Source organism: Nycticebus coucang, chromosome 17 (genome assembly GCF_027406575.1).
Source record: "Nycticebus coucang isolate mNycCou1 chromosome 17, mNycCou1.pri, whole genome shotgun sequence".
NCBI classification, from domain to species: Eukaryota; Metazoa; Chordata; class Mammalia; order Primates; family Lorisidae; genus Nycticebus; species Nycticebus coucang.
Window position 1 is genome coordinate 88102865 of NC_069796.1, and position 16322 is coordinate 88119186.

General features: G+C 49.3%; 1 protein-coding gene across 7 annotated transcripts in view; it reads left to right on the plus strand.

The window, feature by feature from the left end:
• Positions 1 to 16322, plus strand: part of C17H4orf50 (chromosome 17 C4orf50 homolog) — a 122389-nt gene that overhangs the window by 6353 nt on the left and 99714 nt on the right. For 5 of the 7 annotated variants that reach the window (XM_053567366.1, XM_053567367.1, XM_053567365.1 and 2 more), the window contains exons 3-4: positions 5757 to 5895; positions 9064 to 9576. In XM_053567366.1, the coding sequence (XP_053423341.1) occupies positions 5757 to 5895; positions 9064 to 9576 (652 nt within the window). The remainder of the gene's footprint in view (positions 1 to 5756; positions 5896 to 9063; positions 9577 to 16322) is intronic. The other 2 variants (XM_053567372.1, XM_053567371.1) reach the window with 1 other exon arrangement.

The window sequence follows — 16322 nt, forward strand, 5'->3', positions numbered from 1 at the left end:
CCTTGCCCACGATACCGACGCAGATTCCTAAGCTGACATCATCATTTCAACTGTTAGTCTCTGCTCTTTCTCAGTCACCCTGCAGCTTTCCCGAAGCCTTGCTGCCTTCGTCCCTGCCCAGTGTTTCCTTGAGCGTGACCATAAACTGGCCTTTTCTGATGTCTCAGGAATATCAGGTTTCAGGATCAGCTTCTGAAGCCTTAGAAAAACCTCTGTTTTCTTGCCATCAGTTCTCAAATTGAGGACCAGTTCCACAAAGTATCCCGACACACTTTGTTAATAGGAGTCAAAACAGTTGGCAAGGGAAGAATGGTGTTTGATACCTAGCTTTTGGGGGGCTCTGAATTGTTCATTTGTTGGAGGTAGAGGAACTTCATCCTGCCTCCTGGGCTTGTTCCATGTGACGTCCGAGGTCAAAGAAACAGTTGGTTCCATTTGTTGTTCTATATTTGATTTGTCTTTAACTGGAACCAATGTCAAAATCGCACTTTCCTCAGCATCTTTTTCCTCCTCAGAGAAATTCTTCTTGCTGCTCTCACGACTTGAGTTTGACATTTTCCATCACACGCCGGGAAAGGCAAAGCAGCAACGCTCAGGATATTTCTTCTCAGTTTGCTTCTTTGGGTGTCTTTGTAGAACTTTTCACGTGAAGACATTCACAAATAAGGAAAATGCTTTTTCTTTGTTCTTTTTTTTTTGAGGCAGAGTCTCAGTCTGTCACCCTCGGTAGAGTGCTGTGGCAACATCATAGCTCTCAGCAACCTCAAACTTTGGGCTCAAGTGATCCTTCTGCCTCAGTCTCCTGCGTAGCTGGATTACAGGCACCTGCCACAGTGCTCAGCTATTTTGTTCTATTTTTTTTTTTTTCATAGAGACAGGCTCTCGCTCTTGGCTGGTCTCAAACACCTGAGCTCAAGCAATCTACCCACCTTGGCCTGCTGGAATGCTAGGATTACAAGGCATGAGCCACCATACCTGGCCAGAAAAATTCTTTTGGTATCCTGTGTGATCGTCCATGCATACATTTATTCTTTCATTCTGCAGCCTGAACTGACCCCCAAGAGCCATGCACTCAGTTGTGCTAGTTTGCTTGGGTGGTCACAGCAAAGTGCAGGGAGTCCTCACTCAATGTCGATTTCTTGGAAACTGCAACTTTAAGAGATGTGTAACAAAACCAATTTTACTGTTGGCTGATTGATACAAATAAAATTTAATTCCTACAGCATATTGCTAACCACAAAAACATCACCAAACTTCTAAATAAAGACCCCGAACACTTCTAATATCAAAGATTAGGATAAATGTGAAGGATCCGTTCATTTAAGACTAACAGAAACAAACGCGATAATAATTTACTAAATTAGGGTGGGGGCAGCTCCCAGCCCATCCCAGCAGCTCCAGGCAGGAACTGGCTCTGGACAGGACAGTGTCCACCACAGGGCCTTCTCACACCCACACCCACACGCAGATTGGGACCACACAGACGTGCAATTCCTTGAACTGGCACAGCTTTGGGATGGGGGAGGAAACTGGAGGACCCAGAGAAACCCTGTGCAGATGTGGGGGGAATGCGCCACTCCACACAGACAGCAGGCCCCACTGGGAATTGGGGTTTCTTTCCTCATTAAGTTTATAATGATGTTGAGCAAAATGACTTTATTTGAGGATCTGCTATTCTATAGACTGGGTGAGGTCATAGAAACTATTTCCTAACATTTCTGGAACCCAAAAGTCCAAGATCAAGGTGTTGGCAGGGCAGGTTTCTTCTGAGTCCTCTGTCCTTGGCTTGCAGATGGCCACTTTCTCCCTGTGTCCTCATGGTTGTCCCTCTGTGCATGACTGCGTCCTAATCTCTTCTTAGAAGGATATCGGGATATTGTCATGTTGGATTAGGCCCATCCTGATGACTTTCTTTCAACTTAATTACCTCTTTAAAGGCCTTTTCTCCAAACACAGTCATGTTCTGGGTATTGGGCTTAGCATTTTCGGGTGTGAATTTTGTGGAGGACACAGTTCAGCCCATGGCGTAAATCCTCAGGGTTTAGAGCTGGAGAAGGCAGGGCCTGGCTGTGAGAGGCTGCAGTGTAGCGCACACAAGACTGAACCTTCACATCTTCCTCCAGAAGTACTAGCAGTGGAAACCAGGTCAGTGGGCCTGGGGAGGATGGGTGGGAAACCCCCACCAAAGGAGACCCCTCATGTGAGGGAGAGAGAGAGAGCCTCTGTACACCATGCCTGACAGAAAGAAGGGGCCTCTGTGGCTGCGGACTGTGGTGTATCACCCCATATCTATGTGTCATTATCGAGAGCCATGGTGTCAGCCTTGCTCACAGCAACCTCAAACACCTGGGCTTAAACCATCCTCCTGCCTCAGCTTTCCCAGTAGCTGGGACTACAGTTACCTACCACCATGCCCAGCTAATTTTTCTATCTTTAGTAAAGATGGGGGTCTCACTCTTATTCAAGCTGGTCTTGAACTCCTGAGCTCACGGGAGCCTCCTATGTTGGCCTCCGACAGTGCTAGGATTATAGGTGTGAGCCACCGCACCTGGCCCACTCTGTTCTCTTTGAAGATGGGTGCAGCTTTTGGCAGGAGAGGAGAGGGGCAGGGGGTGGGGAGACTTGATCTGTGGCAGGGATGACAAAAAAGAGCTACCATAGTGTTGGATTCCCCAAGCCAGCCCCATCCTGACCCCCTTGACCTCCAGATGCATGGAATGATGTTATTTCCCTTTGCAGGTGAGAAAACTGAGGCCAGGGGATGAAATATATTTTTCAGGGTCACTAAGAGTTGAAGCCAGCATTTGAGTGCAGATTTTGAGCTAATTTCACAATAGATTTGATCTGGCTAGATCTCTGCATTAGATTTCCTTCAGTTAAAGAGTTAAAATATAAAAGAATTTATTATAGAAGTAATGCAACAGCTTTGCTAAAAATTTGAGAAAGAAACCCCTATGCTCATCTTCACTGTAACACTATCATTTGGCATATTCATTTCCAATCTAAATATAACCAAATGAATAATAGCTGAGCATTTATTGAGTGCTTGCTGGGTACCAAGCCACTATTTACATGCTTGAGAAGCCTTAACACAGTTAATTCTTAAAACAATGCTACAAATGTGATGATAATATTATCCTCATTGCACAGTTGGGGAAATCAAGACTCTGGGTAGTTCGGTAACTTACCCAAGAACCCACACTGGGTTTACCAAGGTCCAGAAGGTTCCTGCAGCCGTGAGGTGAGTTTGTTCTGCAGCTGTGGTGGAGTCTCCCGGTTTCACATACCTTGCTATGGCTCTGTACATGAATACTTTTGCAAACTCGTCATTAGCCTCATCAGTGAAAGATTGTACTTGATGTTCATGAGTGCATTGGTTTCCTCTGGCTGCTGTAAACCACATACTTGGTGGTTTAAAACAACACAAATGGATCATCTTGTAGTTCTGTGGCCTGGAGTCTCCGTGGGCTGGAGTAAGGTGTCCACAGGGTCGAGCTCTCTCTAGAGGTTGTGGGGGAGCCCATTTCCTTGCCTTCCGTGTCTTCAGAGCTGCATTCCTGTGCCTGAGCCCTTCCTCTGTCTTTGGAGGCAGCATGCTGCTTCCGTGGTCGCGTGGCCTTCCTTAGACTCCACCTCTGCCCCTGCCTTGTAAGGGTGCGTATGATGGCAGTTAGGGACCAGCTGGATGATCCGGGGTCATCCTCCCAGCTCAGGATCTTTAATGTAATCATCTCTGCATTCTCTTTTGCATTTTAATGTAGCATTCATAGGTCCCAGAGATTCGGACTTGAATATATTTGGGGGCTGTGATTCAGCCTGGCAAGGTGAGAGTGGTCATCTTCTGCTTTGTTTAAGATTAGGAACAGGCTCATATTTAATGTTGCAGCTTGATCTCAAAAACTAAAAAGATAGGCTTTTCTTTTTCTTTTCAGATCTCACCTCATTTTCCAACCAATCAGAACATACACAGCCTGACTGGTTAACCTGGAGTTGCTCCTCCGGTCCAATTCGGAAGGGCCTTGATTATAATTCACGCAAGAGCTCATACTCCCTACTGTTACTCTTGAGACCTTCCCTGAAGGCCTGAGAACTGGAATAGGAGAGGGGACTCTTGGCCTTATTATTAAAATTAATGCATTGGTTAATTTAACCTTCACAACAGCCTGCTAAGCAGGTTATGATGGCCTCTGTTTTATAAAGATACTGGAAGTCATAGTAGTGAACTAGCCCAGTTAAGGCCCTATGGCTGGTAAATGGCAGAGTCAGGAGGCAAAGCTAGGTCTTTGCCCAGAGGAGCAGAGTCTGTCCTATATCCTTCCCCAGCACGGACTTGGGGAAGGAGTAAGGATTGTGCAGACTTGTCCATGGACTTGGGGAAGGTGTAAGGATTGTGCAGACTTGTCCATGGAATTGGGGAAGGAGTACAGATTGTGCAGACTTGTCCATGGACTTGGGGAAGGAGTAAGGATTGTGCAGACTTGTCCATGGACTTGGGGAAGGAGTAAGGATTGTGCAGACTTGTCCATGGAGGTTGTGAACATGCTTTTCGTGCATGTCATGGTTTTCTACTATAGAATGAAGGTTAGCAGATTAGGGGACCCAGGGACCAGGCACAAGCAGGAGACGGGCAGGTCTTTGACGTGCCTTTCTCCCAGTGACCAGAAGCCCACACTTTCCCTCTGGACTTTCTCCTAATGCCCTGCATGTGTCTCTTTCCTACAGAGTTGTGATCAGAGTCCACTTTCTGTCTGCTTTTGCTTTTGCTTGTGACATGACCTGTGTTTCCCCAGGGCCATAGAAAACCTTTGTGTGCCCTACCCATTTTTTTTTTTTTTTTTTGAGACAGAGTGTCACTCTGTCATCCTGGGCAGAGTGATGTGGCATCACAGCAACCTCAAACTATTAGGCTTAAGTGATCCTCTTGTCTCAGCCTCCCAAGCAGCTGGAACGACAGGTGCCCACCACAGCACCTGGCTGGTTTTTCTATTTTTGGTAGAGATGGGGTCTCACTCTTTCTTAGGCTGGTCTGGAACTCCTGAGCTCAGGTGATCCACCCGCCTCAGCCTCTTAGAGTGCCAGGATTACACCGCACCAGCCAGCTTACCTGTTGTTAATTATTAGATAGTTAAGCCATTTTCAGCTTTTCGTTTAGAAGAATAAATAATAGAGATATTAATTTTTTAAATTGCAGTAACCTTTATTTTGAATTTCAATAATTTCTTTGGAAAGGATCAGTAAGGATGTAGCTAAAATGGGCTAAAATGTAGCTAAAACAGAGCGTAGGGTTAAAAGTATGATTTTAAGAGTCAGCCTGGACTCTAAGAGGCTGTGTGACTTTGACCAATTGACCTTTCTCATCCTCAGTTCTCCTTGTGTGGGATGTAGAGTAACAGAATCCATCTGAAGCTTAGAAATGTTGTGAGGTTTAATTAAAACAAGGCAGCTAAAGCCCTTAGCTGTAAAGGTTCAGGCTTGGTCACTCTTAGTTGGTATTACTGAAATTGGGATTACTGCCTTCGGCGTGAGAACTCCCTTAAGATTGCTGATGTGTAGTATCTTATCACTCAAATGATGTCTGTGAAGTATTGTAGATAATCTGTAAAATTCTACATATGAATGGTGTACAACATGTAATTTTGTCAGCACATCTAATTGGCCAACTGACAAAAAAGAAAAAAGAAGGTTAGCCCTGTGTCTCTGAGAGCCTCAGGTCCAGTTCACTTCACTGCCGCCTCCTTCTGCTTTCCATGCTGCAGAATCCAGGAGCTGGAGCTGTCAGAGAAGAAGCTCCGCGGGAAGGTGGACCAGCTGAGTGCCCGCGCGGCCCAGGAAAGAAGCGCCTGGCTCCGAGCCCAGGAGAAGCTGGCGGTGCTGCAGGGGGAGCTGGCCAGCCAGGTACCGTCCCTTCTTTCCAGTCCCTGTTTCCTGTCTCATAGTAGCAGCTGCAGTCAGACAAAGACAGTGTGTGGGGGCCTCAGAGAGAAGGGGTTAGGAGGATGCTAATTCCACGGTGCACATGGTGACTATAAGGTCCGGAACCTGCCAGGACACGTGGAAGAGGATGGGGGTGTACCTGGGAGGGCAGTGGGGTGTCAGAGCATCAGCTGACCTGTGGGGGCTGCACACTTGCTGGAAGCTCTTGTCAGAAGTTCATGTCTTTGGCCTTTGTGCCTGAGGTCCCCAGGGCCAGAACCTGGCCTGAGGGCAGGATTGATTGATGCAGGGTCCCTGTGCTCCAGGAGCTCACCTGCAGGTGGGAGACACCCATGGGAAACAAAGAACTCTAGAACTGGAGCTGGGTGCCACAAGGGGGCATGTGTTGTGGGTGTACAAGAGTTGAAGAAAGCCACAGAGAACTGGAGCCCTGGGAGTTGGGCCTCGCTAAGAAGGGCATGTGAGACGTGGCAAATGCTTGGAGGTGAGGGAGAACCTGCCAGGACCAGGCAGAGGGTGTGTGTGCAGGGAGAGGGGTGCGAGCTGAGGTTCCAAGGGGCCAGGCTGCCAGGTCTTCTGTGGGGATCAAGTTCTGAAGGCAGTGAGGAACAGGGGACTTAAGTGGGGAAGGCTCAGAGTCAGACGGTCGTTTGGGGGGTGGCATTCACTTTGCCTGGGATAGAGGTAGTGTTGGAGGGGGACAAGTTAGAGCCCTCCTTGGGGGAAACAGTGAGCTCTGGAGGCAGATGCCTGAAGTTAAACCCTGGCTCTGCCACTCACTAGCTGTGTGACCTTGGGCAAGCGGCATAACCTCTCTAGGCCTCAGTTTCCTCATCTGTGAAATGGGACTATAGTACAAACCCTTTCAGATTGTTGTGTGGATTAGGCGAGTTAATACATGTAAAGCACTCCAAACAGTAGAGATTTAAATAATGCTACCTAGTTTTACATATTAGCCATGATATATAGCCATGATTATCACGGCTAATATATAAAAGTGGGTAGCATTAAATCTTCCAGGTGAGAGATGAGGAAGGCTAGACGGGAGGCAGAAGGCAGAAACAGCACGACCTCAAGGCGTGTGGTGTGTGCAGGTCCCTGGAGAGTCCCGTCAAAGTCAGTTGCTGTTTAGAGTGTAACCCAGGCATTTTCAAATCACAGGTTGCAACCCATTGATAGGATATGCCATTAAGTCAGCAGATCACAGCCAGCATTTAAAAAAACTAAATAGTCTAGCAAATATGAAAAGGCATCGCATGTGCTAGGGGAGTGCTGTTTGGTGAAACTTGTTTCCACTGTACATGGGGGTATGTGATGGGGGAGGTGCGTCCCTGGCAGAGGGAGGCACACTGGCATGGCTGTCAGCTGTAACAAGCAGGCAGTGGAAAGATAAGGAGTCCAATGAAACTGAAATTAGTCTCTGAGATGCCAGGGAGACATCCAAGTGAGGGTTTCCCCTTCATACTGGACTAACGGTGCAGAGACTTAGTTCCCCCCGTTGGTCACAGCACCTCCTCATTACTGTGCCAAGGGCTGTAATGGGGCTGTGTGGGACCCCCAGGGGTGTGATGTCTCTGTAGAAAATGCTGCCATCAATATTGTTCAGGGCATGCCCTGTATGCATGTAGGGTTTCCAAGGTAGATCAGATACAGCCCAGCAATGGAAAGGGTCACAGTGTGATGGGGACAGAGGACAAGTGAATTACAGTTAGGGAGGTGAGAGGCCCTGCCAGGACCGGCAGTTTCTTCAGGACACTAAGCCCTTTCCACCTGCACCCTGTTGTGTATTATAGCTCAGGTGGTATGTGTCCTTCAGGGAGAGGCACGTCATGAAACTTCATTCCCAGAGAAGGGGCAAAAGTTCAGGGTGATGGGGGGCTCGCCTGGGGTCTCTGGGCTATCACTCCATCCAGCTACCACCCAGCCCCAACCCTTAACCCTAAATCCCTTGCTTGAGCCATCTGTATTTTGAAGTTGTAGGGAAATGAGTTTCCTGTGCCCTGTGTAGCTGAGTTCTGCTGTCAGCATTTCCAGTAATCATTTAGAAACCAAGATGCTCTTTCCTGAGGGACCTGTCCTCATTTTGAAAGCTGTTGAAGGCAGACCCATCCAGACAATGGAGCCCCACCCACTAGGCACCATGCTACCCTGATGATAGAGTCACAGAATTTCCTACCAGGGACCCTGACTCTAGCTTTTTTCTGCCCTGTGACCCCTGGAACAATCCAACGAAGCTTATCTGAGCTGTTTTCTTTCACATTTGCTCTTTGCCTCGTTTTGTGTTCTGCGAGCTCTCAGCAGCATGGCAGCCGCAGGGCTAGGAGGTGAAAGAAAGATCCACCCATCTGCCTGAATTCATTCTGGAAATTAAACAAAGACTAATTTCCCCAGGGGGTGGTGCACCCCAGTCCAGCTCTCAGCACAGGGGTGGGGAGGAAGCAATGCTTAAGAACTGGGAGATGTGCTCTCCGGTCAGGAAGGTGGCTGGATGAGAAAAGGTTACCAGGGGCTTGGAGTCCTGGCTGCAGTGAGTTTGTTGTGTGTTGTGTGAGTTGCTTCTGAGTGTCCCGTGGGCTGGTAACAGTACCTCTCTCTAAGGGGAAGTACCCACAGGAATGACAGCCTCTGTGACACCAGCCAGAGCCAGGGGCCCCTCCTTGTGCCAGTCACTCACTTTCAGGTGCCGAAAATGGAGAGCTCTGGGAACTTCTGGAGAGGAGATGGGGACACTCAGGCAGCTCATTGGGGACTTCTGGAGAGGAGATGGGGACACAGCAGCAGCTGTTGACGCATTGGGATAACTCCACACCTCAGGTTGTGTCCGGCTGATGACGTCCCCGGCACTGCACAGCACCCTTCCAAGGGCTCAGGGAGCTGCTGGGTGTGCAGGGCCCTGACTAGAGTGAGGTGAAGGTGGCACTCGCCTCCTGTGCAAAGTTTCAGGGGGCACCAAAAACTCAATCGTGGAGATAAATAATATTTTGATGTAATATTTGACTGCAAAAACAATGCAAAAAATACACCAAGCACAAAATATGGAGAGGTTAAGGAGAGACTGGATCACTGAGGGTGACGGTGTGTCCCTTGGGCTTCCACCACCAACGCTGGGCTTCCACCGCCAACTTGTAGGTTCGGGAACAGGAGACTGCAGCCCTGCGGCGCCTGCGGGAGCGGCTGCGGAGCAAGGACGAGGCGCTGGGGCGGCAGACGGCGGCCTTGGAGCGCTGCAGGTGGGCCCAGCGCCGTGAGCTGGGCCTGGTGTGCGAGCAAGAGCGCGTCCTGCGGGCGCAGGTGCAGCGGCTGGAACGCGACGTGCGGCGCCTGTGTTGCGCTGTGGGCCTCTTGCTGGCCGGGCTGGACACCTCGGACCCCAGCCCTCAGGGAGCCTCTAAGGCTGCAGCAGAACTGCGCGTCCTGCAGGAGAGGGCCGAGCGGGATCGGAAGGAGGCGGCGCGCCGACTGCAGGAGCAGAGGGCCACGGAGAGATGGCTCCGTGCGCAGCTAGAGGAGCTGCGCTGCTGCATATACGGACTGACGCTGTCGGAGATAGGCCTGCTGGAGCAGGTGGAGGACCTCGCCGTGCAGAACCACAGCCTGCGACAGAAGCTGGGGCTCCAGGCACCTCCTGGTCACTGCAGCCTGGTAAGTGGCCAGAGCCCAGGGCAGAAGTAACTTTCTTCTGCAGCCACTTGGTTAAGTCATTGACAGGCCGGTTCCTGGGTCTTCTCTTTATACACCCAGCCCAGCCACTGGGCTATTTTGTCTATCCTTCCTTCTATCCATTCTCTTCCCCACCTATCCTCCCTTCCAACCTCACCATCCATTCATTCACATGCCCGTCTGCCCAACACCCACTCACTCTGCCACCCACCTGCCCACCCACTCACTCCATCACCCATCTGCCCACCCACCCACCTGTCCTCCACCACCCACCTGCCCACCCACCCACGTGCCCACCCACTCACCTGTCCTCCACCACCCACGTGCCCACCCACTCACTCCACCACCCACCTGCCCACTCACCCACCTACCCGCCCTCCACCACCCATCCTTCCACTGATGCAGCCACTTGTCCTTCACCCTCCTGTCCACACATTCATCCAACCACTCGCCCACCCACCACCATCATCTTCCCATTCACCCTCACATCTGCTTGTCCATCCAGCACCTATTAGCTGCTTACCATGCTGGTTGTTTACTGATTTTTGAAGTCTGCTGGGGCTGTTATGACAGAATGCCATGGACTGGGTGGTTATAAAGGACAGAAAGTTACTGGAGCTTGAAGACCCCAAGATCAAGACACTGGCGCATGTGTCTGGGGAGAGCCCCCTTCCTGGTTCACAGACGGCACCTTCTCTATCTCACATAGTGGAAGGGCGAGGGTCTCTTTCATAAGGGCACTGATCCCATCCATGAGGGATTCACCCTCATGACCAATCATCTCCCAAAGGTCTCATCTCCTAACGTCCTTGTGTCAGGGATTAGGATTTTGATGTATGGGGGCGGGGGGCGCAGACATTCAGACCCTAGCACCCACCCACCACTTGTCTCCCTATATTCTCTCATCTTCGGATTTTCCCCACTGTCTGTTTGTTCAGCTGTCCACCTGTCCAGCCACTCCTCGCACAGCCAACCAGACGCCCTATTATCCCTCAGCACCTGCCCCTCCTGTCCATCCCTGTCTCCTGCATCCAGGGGGGCCCCTGCAGTGTGCTTGCCAGGCCTGTGCTAGCTGACATCTTCCACGTGCCGTATCGTGGGACTCTCCTGTGCTTGGGAAATCTCTCTTGGCCCAGCCCCTCTCTTCCCAAAGCAATTGCCCCTTCTTCCTCTTCCTGACGGCACCAAAGATGATGGCAGCTCCCTTGCAAAAGTTCCATCTTCACTTGGTCCTTTAGACTGTGAGCTCCTTGAGGGCAGGACCTGTCTTTATAGCATTTGTCCCCAGAGTAGCACACAGGAGGCCCAGGACTTGGGTACAGACAGTGCCTGGTGTGGGGTCCCTTTCTGGTTCACATATCACTAGCTTTGTGACCTTGGGCAAGTTTCTTAAACTCTGGAGGGCAGGCTGGACATCATTTGACTGATGAAAGAGTAAAAACTTACATTTAATATATTCCTGCCATGTGCAGGGCATTTTCTTTCTTTCTTTAAATTATTTATTTATTTTTCAAGACAGAATCTCACTCTGTCACCCCTGGGTAGAGTGCCGTGGGGTCACAGCTCACCGAAACCTCAAAAAACTCATGGGCCCAAGCAATCCTCTTGCCCCAGCCTCATGAGTAGCTGAGACTACAGGTGCCTGCCAAGATGCTCAGCTAGGTTTTCTTTTCTAATTTGAATAGAGATGGGGTCTTGCTTTTGCTCAGGCTGGTCTTGAACTCCTGAGCTCTGGTGATCCACCTGCCTCAGCCTCCCTGAGTACTAGGATTACAGGCGTGAGCCACCACACCGGCCCCTCCTGGGTGTTTTCAAAGACATTATTTCATTTATTGCTCAGAAAGACCATGAGGCAGGTACTGCTGGTCTCATTCCATGGAGGAGGGCACAGAGGCTCAGAGGGCAGCATCTGTTACCTGTTCTCACACAGTTAGTAAGGAGCAGGACTGGAATTTCACCCAAACATGATGTGAGTCCAAAACTTACATGTTTCCACTGTACCACACTGCCTCCCTGAAAACAAGCCCTGCTTCTCCTCTAGGTCAAGTGCATTTCAGGAGAAATGAGTGAACAACCTCAGCCCAAAGGAGACTGCTCATTTTTAAAAAAATCAAATTTCTCTTCAAACCTGAACAGTATCTTTCAAGTTACCTACAGGGGTCCTCAAACTATGGCCCACAGGCCACGTGAAGCGGTGTGATTGTATTTGTTCCCATTTTTTTTTTTTTTTACTTCAAAATAAGATATGTGCAGTGTGCATAGGAATTTGTTCATAGTTGTTGTTTTTTTTTTAAACTATAGTCCGGCCCTCCAGCGGTCTGAGGGACAGTGAACTGGCCCCTGTTTAAAAAGTTTGAGGACCTCTGAGGACATTAAAGCCTCTATTTTATCTCAGGTTAAAGACATGACCTGTGTCTTGCCCAGGTCATTTTTAAAACTTATTGTGTCAGGTTAATTTAAGGGTACAAAGAATTAGGTTACAATGCATTTGTTGGGTAGAGTCCCTCTTATAATTGCATCCTGCCCCCCAGAGGCGTGCCGTGCACCCTAACATTGTGCCCGTTAAGTGGGAACACATGTCCCCCTCCCGCCTCCCCTCTCCTCACTCCCTCATTCCCCTGCCCCGACCTTGAATTGATTGGAGTTTTTCTCTAGATCATCTACTGGCTTCATATGAATATTGAGTACATTGGATTCTTGCTTCTCCATTCTTGTGCCCAGGTCATCTTAATAATGGCTTTGTCTGCGGTCACAGCTTATCTGTTTACCACTTTGTCCCCCAGTTGTCACTTGTGATATTGCTTCTTCCTCCCTTATGTTCATCAGGGAGAAGTAAAATGAAGTCTACATTTAATATTGGCACCTTGTAATTTTGGAAAATAAATTGTGCATAGATGGAAATTGTCATTTAAAAATTCTCTTCTGTACGTTTCCTAAATGTGAGATTTTAATTTAGGCTGTGGCTTAAGTGCTTACTTTCCTGATCTCTCCATCTGCCCTGTATGCTGGTGCTTGCTACGTCCTCACAATGCCATCCAAGGGAAAGCGTGAACGCCCGAATACTCAGAAGGGACACGCTCACAGTCGGCCTCCTTTGTGTTCTCTCACTGAATCCTAAGAACATCCTCGTCAGCTGGGTGCCATTTTCTCGCTGAAGAGATGAAGATGCTGAGGCCTGGGGAGGTTAAATGACTTCATCACAGGTATTGGCCCCTGAGTATCGAACCTAAACTCCACCCTGATACCCTTATTCTAGATCTGGGGCCTAGAGTTTGCACTTGAGGATTTGAGGCCACACCAGGGGCTGAATTGAGTAGATTTTGTGCCATCACTCACAAGCCCCCATCCACAAGTCTCAAGGTTTCACACTTTCTCTTGGGACCATCCGAGTGTGTCCAAGGAACTGCGTATCAAACGGGGCTCCTGTTCCTAAGCTGCGCTGGAGGTTAGTATGCACCATCTCGGGTCTCTTGAAAATCCCCCAGATTGCCCATCACATGTGGTCCCCAGCCAGTTCCACCTCTCGCACTGGGAGAGCTGTCCTCTGGTCAGCTGAGGAGCAGAGAAAGCAGCTGCTGCGTAGAAGTCTGTGGAGCTAAAGTGTTGATCCTTCAATACTGGAGCCATGTGCCGTAGGGCCCGGGGCTCGCTCTGCCCCTACCAGCTGTGATACCTTTGGGCAGGTTCCCAAACTCTCTGTGCCTCAGTGTTCCGAAGTGTGAAATGGGACTAATCCTGGGATGGTTGTAATTCTTCCTAGTGAGGTTTCAAAGATGAAACAAGAAAGTACAGGGAAAGGTCTCAGCGCGGTGCCGAGTACATAGTGAGCGATCAATCAACTCCAGCTTCCCTTATGGTCACCATCACCGTCACCTCCATCAGCCTCATCAGAGTATCAACATTGTCACCTGCTCCCCGTCCCTCCCTGGGCTGTCCCATCTAGCAGGATGTCTGGTAGAACGACCCACCCTGCTAATTGATGTTGTAGATTTCTCTTCTTGGCTTTCTGGTTTTGTCCTAGATTGGATGGAGTAGGTTAAATGAAAGTGTGATTTGTCTACACTAATCTTCTGGAATGGCTGACGGGGGTCCTGGGATGGACAGCGCCGGTGGTCACCAGCGTCCCTGGGGTTGGGGGCTGGGAGAATGGTCTTCTGGGAAGTGCCATCCAGGGCAGATCATTTCACTTCTTTCGCCTTAATTGCCTTATATTAGATCGTTCAATATGAAATAACTGATTCTGAATCAAAAGTTTATTATAGCTCAAACAAGAAGCAGTACAACTAATTAAAATATGCGCCTAAACTATCAACGCACTTTTGCCATCTGAACAGCGTGTTAATGCCACCAGCGAAGAAGCCTGGAGAATAAGTGGCAATGAAAGTACAAAAGGTATTTTCCACAGCTTGTTGAGAATTGAATATTTTTCCTTTCAAAAGAGGTTCAAAGGCTGGAAGCAGTGGTAGTTGGTTGGTGGAAGGTCTGGTGAATAAGGTGGATGGCAGAGTTTCCAAGTTCAGCCTCTATAGTTTGAGCAGCATTGTTTGTGTGACATGTGGTGAAATGTCTTGCAAAAGGATTGCCCATCTCCACTGACTGGTCTCAGCTGCTTATTCACAAGCATCTTCAGCATTCATCCATTTGGCTTCCTGAAGCGTAGTGGATAAGACCCAGCACTGGACCAGCAAACAGACACCATCAGCTTTTTTGGATCAATATTCAGTTTTGGCCCGTGTTTCGGGACTTCATCTTTTCCCAGCCATTGTGCTGGACTCTTGCAGTTGTCAGGAAGAATCTATTTTTCATCACACATAGCAATATGGTGCGGAAATGGCTTGCCTTCATGTTGTGACAGCAAAGAAAGCAAGCTTTGGGGTGATTTCTTTTCAGACACTCGTTTAATTCACGCGGTACCCGTCTAGCCAGCTTCTTCCCCTTGCCGAATTGCTTCAAATGGCCCAATACGTTGGAATAGTAATGTCAAACCTTGCTGCTTATGCATCTATGGGTTGAGATGGACTTGCTTCCAAAACAGTTTTCAGCTTATCATTATCCACCTTGGACTCAAACCGTGGATGCTCTGTGCGTGCGTTAGCCACATCCTTCCCACCCACGTTGTGGACGTTTTGAGCTGTTCAGGCGGCGTTGTTTCATGACAAAACTCCTATAAAAAAGGAACGTGAATTTTTGACTTATCCATGGTTTTACAAAAATCACTCCAAAAAAAGTGAACCATAACCATGAACCACGAAGTGTGTTTGAAAGAATGAGGATGTGCTTTCACAATAAAAATAAAACAAGAATTGTCCCAGTGTCAGTGAAACCAACTGTCAAACTTAGTACTTAGGGGAATCGGGCATTCTTATTTGAGTGGCTGATGGAAGTGCAGGTGGATGGGGGGGATGGATACCTCAAGACCTAAGTACTGTATTGCCAGAGCCGCTGTGGTAAGTGCTGCAAATCAGGCACCTGAAACAACTGAAATGTCCTCACTCGCAGCTCCAGGGGCTGGAAAATCCTACATCAAGGCATGGCAGGGTCTGTTGCTTCTGAGGGCGGCAAGGGAGAATATTCTAGGCCTCCCTTCTTGGCTTGTGGGTGACTGTCTTCTCCCCGTGTCTCTTCACATCATCTTCCCCCATCTGTGTCCAAATTTCCCCTTGTTATAAGAACACAATCATGGTGGATTAGGGTGCCCGCTGCTCCAGTGCAACCCCATCTTGACTGACTAATAATAAGATCATGTTCTGTAGACCTGGAGTTAGGACTTGGATATGGGAGTTTCAGGGGACATGACTGAACCCATAGCAGGTGCCCCTCTGGATGAACTTCTGTGAGGACCCCCGAGATACGGCACTCCATCATGGCAGGGAACTTCTGGAGCTTTGCACAGGCAGATACAAACAATCCCTGATGTTTACTGAGGCACTGTCTGTGCTGTCGACCTTACCCCCAGTTTACAGGGGAGGAAGTCGAGGCACCTGCTGGGCCACAACCTGCCCAGGGACACACAGATGTGAGGTGGCATGTCTTTGTCCAATTGGGCGCTGTAGCCTGGAGTGGTGTAAACAGCAAAAACATTTATTTTTCACAGTTCTGGAGGCTGGAAGTTCTCCCAGAGCGAGGCACCTGCAGTCTTTGGGGTCTCCAGATCTCTGGGATCTTACAACCTGCTTCCTGAGTTACAGGTGACACTTTCTTGCTGCGTCCTCACGTGGCAGAGAGCAGAGAGGAAACAAGGGCTCTCTAGTCTCTTCTCGTAAGGACGCTAATCCCACGGGGGGCTCTACCCTCACCTCTGGATCACCTCCCTAAGGCCCCACCTCCTAATACTATCTCTCTGAGGATCTGGGTTTCAAGATACAGATTTTGGGGGACACCAACATCAGACTATCACATGGTAGGACCAGACTGGCACCTAGGCAGGCTCACCCCACCCTGCACCTCCGGTAGATGCTGGCCAGTGGGACAGTGGCCAGGACCTAATGCACAGGAGCTGGGGGCAGCAGACAACCAGCCTGGGAGAAGAGGGGGGACAAAAAAGAGGGGGAGTAAAGCTCCCCCCGGAGTCCATGGGTCACTGTGAGGACCCTGGTGTTGGAATGCAGGCTGGTACGAGGCCACAGGGTGCGACAAAGCTGCCAAACCCTGTACTTCTCTCAGAGTAGCTGATAAGTTCCTTGGGATCAAATAGAGCCCCCTAGAGAGGGATAAGTCCCCCAGGAAGT